Here is a 9,513-nt window from a genome sequence, read left to right as displayed (position 1 = left end):
GAATACAAGTCGTCTGAATATATTAAGGATAGGCTGACTATGCGTTTTCAACTTCGCAAAACTGTCTGCATGTAACCCCATCCTCAACGGACATGCCGAGTTTAGTCTGTGCTTGGAAACAGGCATCCACCACCTGCACACGGTGATGAATGGCGGCAGAAAAATAGGAGCCAGTGGAACGTGAGTGTAGGTCACGCGCCTAGTGGGGGACCGGATTTACTTTGTCACCAAATACAGCTGTCCGTTTCCTCATCCTTCCTCGCCTTCTCTGTGAGGCCACAAACACTTTGAACTGCCAAATTCTCTTTGGCAGGGTGACCGGATGGCCTCTAGTCACCTGCAGCATTTCCCAGGCCTGTATGCGGCGCTCAAGCCAAGGGACAGCCGAGGTAAGTCCCTGAGCCAGCTCCTGCGACACCCGTACAGCGGCTGGGGACTTGGTAGGAAGAGATGGCTGCAAGGCGGGCCGTCCGTGGTCCCTTGGGATTGGGCTCCTGGCGGCTGGGCGGGATTCCGGCTGTGATATAAGAGAGCCGAGAGCCACTGTCCCAGCTGCAGCGCTGAAGGTGGAGCTGTGAAAGGGAGGTCATCAGCTGTGCTCTTGCAATCAGACCCAGCGAGACTGAAGAAGACAAGGTCTAATTTCTATATATTCATGTATTTAGTTTTGATAACTGGAAGGCAGGGTGGATATGAAGATGCGCCAAAGGCTCGTGCTGACCCGGAGCCCTAGACGTTTGGGATCTAGAACTAGAGGATCTAGAATCTAGGATTTCAGAGGATCTAGGGAGGGATCCACTGGACTCCAGGCGCCCAAACTCAACTGTTTTTTCTCTGTGTTGCAGGCACGCTGCTTCCATCCGCCACGCTCAACCCCAGGCTACGAGGATGAGGCTCCTCAGTCGACTCCGCTCCTCCGCTCCTGAGCCCGCCTTCTCCAACGTGCTCACCCCGGGCCGCATCCCTGAGTTCTGCATCCCCCCGCGGCTGCCGGTCCCCGGCGTGGCCGAGTCGCCGCACCCGGCCGCCGCACTGCCTTGGCGCTGCGCGGCCGAACCCGACCTGTGGCCGCGCACCCCAACCGACCACGACGATAATGAGTACGACCACGCGGGGCGCACCGACTGGGACCCGCGCTCACAAGCCGCGCTCTCGCTGCCGCACCTGCCCCGCGCACGCACCGCCTACGGCTTCTGCGCGCTGCTCGAGAGCCCGCACACGCGCCGAAAGGAGTCGCTCTTCCTCGGCCACCCAGGAGTTCCCCGGCCCGGACTTCGCCGCCGCGCGCACACCTACGCGGGCCCGCGGCCAGCCTCGGACTCTGCGCGCGCCGCCCCGATTGATCTGGACACTGCCCCGCCACCTGCTCCTGTGCCCCGCGTGCGTCGCCTCCTGCGCGCCTCGGATGGGCTGCTGAGCCGCGCGCTGCGGTCCCCTCGAGGTCGGGCTAGTGCGCGCCCCGCGCCCACTGGAGACAAACAGGAGAGCGCCGCCTCCTGCGCGCCCCCGGACCCCACCGGCCCGGATCCCAAGCGCCTGCAAGCCGAGGCCAGCGTGGCTCTGGGCCGCGGGGATTGCACGCTGCGCCTGGCCGCCGAGTACTGTCCGCGCAGCGCGTGTCTCCGCCTCCGCCTGCTGCGCGCTGAGGGTCCGGCCGCCACGCTCGAACCACGAGCCCTGGGCTGCCGCCTCAGCCTGGTGCTGCGGCCGTCGGGCCAGCAGCGCGCCAGCGTTTTCCGCCGCAGCCGCAAGGCCGCCCTGGACCAGGACTGCTGCTTCGATGGGCTCTCGGAGGAGCAGCTGCGCCGCCTGGCTGTGCGCATCAAGGCTGAGAGCAAGGGCCGCGGGCTGGAGCGTGGAAGGCCGCTGGGCCAGGGTGAGCTGCTGCTGGGATCGCTGCTGCTGCTCTGAGCCCTGATTCCGTGGAGCCATGGACACTGAAGGTCGCTTGGCCCTGAGATGCTCACACTCTTGGCTTTGGGACATTCAGAGCCTCTTGAACGCTGACAGTGCCTTGGCCCTGGGGCACACACAACCTCTTGGTTCTGGTACACTTTCCCTTTTGTACAAAATAAAAATTATTTATTTTTCTATGTATGACCTTGTAGTGTTGATGTTTTGATTCCTTGGCTTCCACTTTTCTCGTTGCTTTTTGGTAGCAAAAGAAAAAGTAATAGCTTTCTCCGGTCTATTCACACACTCGATCGATCCTCTTTCAGACCATTATAATAGTCAAAAGGAAACAAACCAAACCAAACCAAAACAAAACAAAACAGGTTCTCCCTGGAGTGGAAGAGTGAGACCAGTAGCACACTCACCCGTGCTTGTTTTTCCTGTTCCCCTGCTTTGTGGGAACACTGAGAGGTTCACGTGGCTTAAAAAAAAAAAACAACAATATTCATTCATTCATTGGTAAAGTGCTCACAATGCAGGCATGATGTCCTGAATTCTGTCCCTGGAACCCATCTTTTAAAGAGCTTCAGGCACAGGGGAGGCAGACAGGCAGACAGATGCCCCAGGCTTTGCTGACCTGCCAATCTAGCCTCCTTGGTGATCTTCAGCCCGGTGGGAGACCCTGTCCCAGAGAGCCAGGTGGATGGAGATGAAGAACAGAGGTTCTAACTTGGCAGGCAGTTGTGCACACGCGATTGATTATTCTTTCAAAATCATTCCAGACATTAATCTCCATCACAGCGTTTTTCATAAGTGGTACTCACTCTCTCAGTTGTATGTACATCTAATGCCGGGAGAGGCCCTCCTCTGTTCCAAGGACATGTTGGTGAGGAGAGGATCCTGAGAAGCAGCAGGACCCGTTTGTAAGAGAATTCTTCACACACGGTAGGAGCAGAGGGAAGAGAAGAATGTGGGACCTCGAGGGGATAGTAGAGATGGTCATTCCTTTTGTTTCTTTGTTGAGGGATCTTTCTGGCCTCTCTAAACAAATTGTTTTTGTGGCCTTGTTCCCATCCAGCTGTGTGTTTAAGTTACAGTAGGACTCCCTAGATGAGTTAAAATCAGTTGTCAATTTCTTGAACTGTGGGTTCTGAGAGGTTTTTTTAAAAAGGTTTATTTTTATTACTTTTGGAAATTATGTATAGGTGTGTGTATCTGTGGACATGTGCACCTGAGTACAGGTGCTGGTAATGCCAGAAGTATTGGATGCCCTGGAGCTGGAGTCACAGGAGGAGGTTGTGAGCCATCTGACTTGGGTGCAGGGAATGGAAGTTAGGTCTTGGGTCAGAGTGGCAAGTGTTCTTAACCACTGAGCCATCTCCCCAGCCCAATAAGAGTTTCTTAATATGGTTTGTTTTCATCTGTTGACTCTTCAAATAGATTGGAGCTCACCCGAAACTGGTTACACCCAAAGGGTTACCCACATTATAGTAGAAGGTCGGACAGACATGGAAACAGATGAGGTCAAATCATTTGTCTTCTTTCTTGTCCAAGTGTCCTTTGCTTGTTTGCTTGTCCAAGTGTCCTTTGTTTCATTAGTGAAACATTTACCTCTGGGGGTTTTGCAAAGAGATGCTTGGACCCCAGTCAACTCTTTCCCCCCACAGGGTTTCTCTGTGTAGTTTTGGTGCCTGTCTTGGATCTCGCTCTGTAGCCCAGGCTGGCCTTAAACTCATAGAGATCCACCTGGCTCTGCCTCCCGAGTGCTGGGATTAAAGGTGTGCGTCACCACCGCCCGGCACCCCAGTCAGCTCTTGAAGTTGGACAGGGTGGAGCTGCACAGATGGACAGTGGCACAGATGGACAGGTGCTCTGTCACAGTCCAGGAGGCAGACTCCTCTGCTTTCTTCCCAGTGGTTTCTCTGTGGTTCTCAAATGCAGCCGAGATGATGGTCAGCTGATACGGAAGACACATAGTCACTTTATCCACATAGGGTAGCAGTAGCAGCAATAATAGTAATAGTAATAGTAATAATTTACACTCATTTTGTATCAGAAAGCCTCTTCCCATTGTTGTTAGCAAAATGAAAACCCGAGTACCAATACAAATCCTGCATTAAATATAGTTTCAAAGTGGACAAATCAATACTTAAAAATTCTATCATTTAAAACTGAGAACTCATCACAGAGACATTTTCACAAAGCCATGTAGCTAGCGCATAAAGCTGACCTTAGACACGAACCAAGGTGTCGCGACTTCTCCAGATGACTGGACTACCCTGTGTTGTCTCACACGCAGTCTTTTTAACCCCCTTCTCTGCCATAGGTGTCATACTAAGCACAGAGGGGACAGCTGTGAACAAGATAGACAAGGGAATAGAAAAACAGGAAGAAGGAGGAGGAGGAGGAAGAAGAACCAAAAGCAAGTTTTATTACTGTGGATTACAATAACTATCACAAAAAAAAAAAAGCAAATAAAGAAAGGTGACAGAGGCCATTGGGTCTGGAAAGCAGCAGATGTTTTCAGAGAGAAAGTAGCCAGTAAGATTTCTCTGAGGCCTGCAAAGGGAATAAACCATGGAAGGAATTAAATTCAGCACAGCTGAATAGCCCCTCACTGCGTCATTATAATCCCGAGCCAGGCTGTATTCATAGCCCCAAGCCAGAACTCTTCTTTCCTTCCCAACGTCGTCTCTCCTAGTCTTCTTATCTTAATAAGTGGGACAATCACGTTTTCTTCTTTTTACATCTGTGTGTGTGTGCATGTGTGTGAGCACACATGCATGCAGTTGCCATGTGTGCCTTAGGCGTCAGCCGTCACCTCCCACCTTATTTGAGACAGGTTCTCTTGGTTTGCCTGTGCACACACTGGGACAGGTGAGCTGCAAGCCTCCAGGGATTGTCTTCCTCTCTATCCCATCTCAACACAGAAGCGCTGGGGTTACAGACCTGTGCTACCACAGCTAGCTGTGTGTGGGTCCTGGTGATCTGCACTCAGGGACCCGGGCTTACACAGCAAGTGAGCATTTTGCTTATTGAGACATCTCTCAAGCCCACTGTCATTCTCTGTGTCACTCAAGTCAAGTGGAGCTGTCCTTGACGCCTCTGCTCCATGTTTTACTTTACTTCGATGAGAATGTCCCCTCTTACAAAGTCCTAGCACCACTATCCTCATGCACTAACACTTCTTTATTTTCCCTTTCCTTTCCTCGCTCTCTCTCTTTCTCTCCCTCCCCCTCACCCTCTCTCTGTGGCACTATTACTACTCCATGTTATACTGCATGCTTTCTGTGTTGTTTGTACATTTCCCTTTTTCATGACACTGTATGCTTTATAAACGCAGGAACTTGGTTTACATATTCATTGCTCTGTCTCAGATGCCTGAAGCCGAGTACAGCATATACTAAACAGTCAATAAATATTGCCTAAACAACACAAAGAGTAGGAGGACCAAACTGAGTCGGTGCAACATTCAGAAATTTGATAAAGGAGAAGACACCAAGGTATGGAGGACAGTGAACCCCCAGCGTCAGTGTGTATCTCAGACCAGAAAAAAGGGGATGCCCATGTGGTTGAGAACGGGGGTTGTCGGCTTGGACGAAGACTCCAAATGGCTATTGAGGCCAAGCAGAGTGTATCAGGGTCAGATATCCTCCAGGAAGGCCCGAGAGGCCATTGTGTAAAGATGTGAAGGTGGAACTTAAGTTCCAGGATGCTGGAGATGTCTTGACAGTGAGATGTCCACTGAGGGAAGCTACATGCAGAGAATGGAACATGTCCAAGAGAGGGCCTACGTGTGCCACCGGTGACCAAGCTGGAGGGGTGGGGCCACCCAAGTCTTTTTAGAGAGCAAATGATTCCATCGTGCGCCCCAGGTACCTAACTCGGAACTTTGGGACTCAGTATTTGCCCTGCTGGGTTTCTGCCATGCTGAGTCCAACCTTTCCTTCCTATGCCTATATTTCTACCTGTTGGAATGGTACTACATGCTCTGTCCCATTGCATCTCGGAAACAAGTGAGTAAAAGAAAATCTTTTATTAGATTTAAACATTTTTATTTTGTGTTCAAACATGTGAGTATATATGTGTGCGGGTATATGCGTATGGGTACATTCATGCCACAGCGTGTATGTGGAAGTCAGAGGACAACTTGTAGGAGTCGGTTCTCTCTTTCCATGATGTGGGCTCCAGGGATTGAACTCAGGTCATCAGGCTTAGCAGTAGGCACCTTTACCCACTGGACCATCTCTCTGACCCCTGTAATTTGATTTTTGGTGTTATGGGGGCTCACAGTTAAGAGATTACTTGAGTCTCGAAAGTGGTCACACTTGCACTTTTTTATAGTGTTGGCTTGGTTAAAGATGATAGAGATTCTTAAAGTTGGACTGAACGAATTTGCAGTATGAGATGACCATGAGCCTATGGAAGCAAGATATGGAAAATAATGACTTGAAAGCAGTATGTTTAGATGTCAGATTGATAAGAGGTGGACATTTATTTATTTAAATTTTGCTTTTGTTTTGTTTTGTTTGTTTTTTTTTGAGACAGGACTTCTCTGTGTAGTTCTGGCTGTCCTGGAACTTGCTCCGTAGACCAGGCTGGCCTCAGACTCAGAGATCCTCCTGCCTCTGCCTCCCGAGTGCTGGGATTAAAGGCGTAGGCCACCACCGCCTGGGAAAGGGTGGACTTATGATGGTTAATATTGATTGTCAAATTGATGGAATCTAGAAGCACCTTGGAGACAAAACTCTGGGCATGTCTATGAGGAAATTTCTAGATTACATTGAGGTGAGAAGACCCACCCTAACTGTAAGAAAACATTATTTCATGGGATGGGCTCCAGAGGTGAATGAAACGGAGAAAGCGAACTGAGTACAGGCATCCATCTCTCTCTGCTTCCTGACTGCTGATACAACGTGACCGGCAGCCTTCCGCCTCTGCTTCCGAGTCTTCTCCACCACAGGGGACTGTCTCATTGACCCGTGAGCCCCCTTCCCTCCTGCAGTTATGTTTGCCGTTATTTTCTCCCGGCAAGGAGAGTAGAAACTAGCAACACAGAAATCACCTCATTTCCTGCAAATGAGTGTAATTTTACAGAACAGCTTCACGACCATCTGTGATTCTAACCTTAAGTCTGTACAAAGGGCAGCCAGCCCACTGGGAACATGTCTGGGTGACTGCACTAAATGACATGATCACAAAGAATTGCTTCTTTCCACTCCACTGGTAGCAAACTCCACTCTCCATCTGCCATGTTCTGAGCAGAACAACAGCTCGGCTGATGTGTGCTTCCCAAATGCAACCATCAGCACGAAGAGTTTGGCATCATCTACAAACAACCCCGCTCTGTTAGCATATCTCCATGGACCAGACATAGCAGAGGAAATCCACACTTTATTTTGCAAAGATGGAGTAGGATTTATTTTGCAGATTTGTAACAATTCTCTATCTCAAAAAAGAAGCAATGCTTCCTATTTCTATCTGTCAGGAGATGGTGCCTGTGTTTGTCAGAACTATCCATGCAAAACCCCGGGTCTCCATCTTCCTTTCTTAGTCACCTAGACCAGAGCCCCCACACCTTCCCTTTACCCAGTCAGCACCAACTGCGTTCTTCACTATCATTACCTTTTCTTATCTCTCTCTCTCTCTGTGTGTGATATGTCTGTGCACATACTGATGTGTATGTATACATGTATGTGAAGGTATGCATGAGAAGGTGGAGGCCAGAGTATGGCTGGCATCTTTTTCAGTCACTTTCCATCTTATCGCACTTCTATTTTTAGATGGGCCCGAAACAGGACATTTGCTAAACAGAACAAAGACATCCTGTGTGCCTGTCTCCCTGACTTTCCAAATGGTAACCCTTTCGACGTCTGTTTCTATCATCACTCTTATCTAGATCTAGTCTGGCTTTTAAAAAGAGCTTGAATTGAACAATCCCCTGGTCTGCATAAACTGAGATGCACTCTGGCCCAGCCCAACCCTCCAGGTGTGAGGACTGCGGTGTTGGCTGCAGGCAGGAACAGCTGGAGGTGGGCAGTGGAGGAAGAGTGGGGTGGCAGACAGGAAGGGATATTAAATAGAGAACCTTGCCCATCTTACTGTGTCCTCAGATAGCCTGAAGTAATACAAGTCTGACCGATGAAGCGGAAGACCATTTACTCTGAGACATGAGTGCTATAGCCTACAAGGACTCAAATCTTACTCCCCGAGTTCCAAATGGGAAATCATTAGTGTCTGGCATGGTTGGTTTGTTTCTTTTTTTTAACCCATGCCTTAGGAAGGCGTGGACGTTGACGGCTGAAGACAGGACTGCAGGTGACTTTAAGAGCTCTGACTAGACCATGAGGCGTGTGGCGGCTTTCTGTGTCAACCGTGACAGGAAGCCCCAAACAGTGTAATCACTTCTAGTCTTTGTGTTTCCATCCACGGTGCCAAGGTCATGGTCACAGTGTTACTTCAGTTCCAATGAAGGGAAACCCAGAGAGAGAAAGGACTGGGAATGAGAAGGCAGTGAGGCTGCAGGAAGACAAGAGGGTTTCCCGAGAGTCTCCTGACATGGGGAGCTGTGCTGGTCCCTCTGTGATGGTCCACTGTCCGCTGCCTCCTCTTCTGAAAGGGAGAGAACGTTTATGGACAGATCACAGAGAGGGCAATGGGAGTCCAGGAGGATGGCTCGATACAAGCATGAGGGACTGAGTTCAGATTCCCAGCACCCACGTAAAAATACAGGCGTGACAACCGCTCCTGTCATCCCAGCACTGGGGAGGTGGAGGCAGGAGGATCTCTGGAGCTCACTGGCCAGCCAGCCAGCCTGGTTGAATTAGTGAGCCTGTTTCAGAAAAAAAGGCAGAAAGCAACAGAAGAAGACACCTGGCATTGACCTCTGGCACGCACACACAGGCATGAACGCACGGTGCACACACATGGCGGCGTGGGGGGTTATGGGACACAACTCCCTGTGCCTTCCTAAAACCTACAATCCTGTGAGAAAGAGCAGTGTCCACAGGACCAGAGAAGCTGAAGAGTGACTACAGGGGCTGATGCAAAGATGACAGTGATCAGAACTGTCATCTGGGGCTCCTGGCCTCACCCCACTCCCGCCCATCTTACTGCCGTTCTTGTCTCTTCCTGGAGGTTCCCTGGGACCCTTTCCCCAGAGGTTACCTCTGTTTAAGGGACACTTACCGTGGTGACACATTTGAAGAGCACTGTGAGGAAGGACGGCACAGGCGGTGAATTTGATTTCCATGAGGTGGCAGCGGGGGGTGGGGGTGAGGGGTGGGGGTGGGTGGGAGGGGTGGGTGGGTGGGAGGGGTGGGTGGGTGGGTGGTGGTGGTGGTGGTGGTGGTGGGGAGGGCAGGGGGCCAAATCCAGGAGTGGTGTGGGGGTCCCTTGCTTACGCTTTGCTTTGAAAGCCACGGACAAGGCTCAGGATGTATGGGGGAAAGTTGCAGTCTAGTAGGAAGATTGGCTTGCTCTGGACAGGAGGAGCCATTCGGTTTCAGAGTGCATTCTCTAACAACTCTGTTTTTACATTTATTTGTGTGTGTGTGTGTGTGTGTGTGTGTGTGTGTGTGTGTGTATGCACGTGTGCCACAGTGGGAGGGTGAAGTCAGA

At 50.7% G+C, this 9,513-nt stretch overlaps 1 protein-coding gene across 1 annotated transcript; it reads left to right on the top strand.

Moving 5' to 3' along the window:
• Window positions 1-410: 410 nt before the first annotated feature.
• Window positions 411-1,911, top strand: LOC131902224 (C2 calcium-dependent domain-containing protein 4A-like). Its single transcript, XM_059253260.1, has one exon. It carries the CDS (start codon window positions 889-891, stop codon window positions 1,909-1,911), a length of 1,023 nt encoding a protein of 340 aa, XP_059109243.1. The 5' UTR covers window positions 411-888.
• Window positions 1,912-9,513: the final 7,602 nt, after the last annotated feature.

The sequence above is a fragment of the Peromyscus eremicus genome, unplaced genomic scaffold (genome assembly GCF_949786415.1).
Source record: "Peromyscus eremicus unplaced genomic scaffold, PerEre_H2_v1 PerEre#2#unplaced_4117, whole genome shotgun sequence".
NCBI classification, from domain to species: Eukaryota; Metazoa; Chordata; class Mammalia; order Rodentia; family Cricetidae; genus Peromyscus; species Peromyscus eremicus.
The sequence above is the reverse complement of the archived record's forward strand: the minus strand, read 5'-3'. Positions and strand labels throughout refer to the sequence as shown.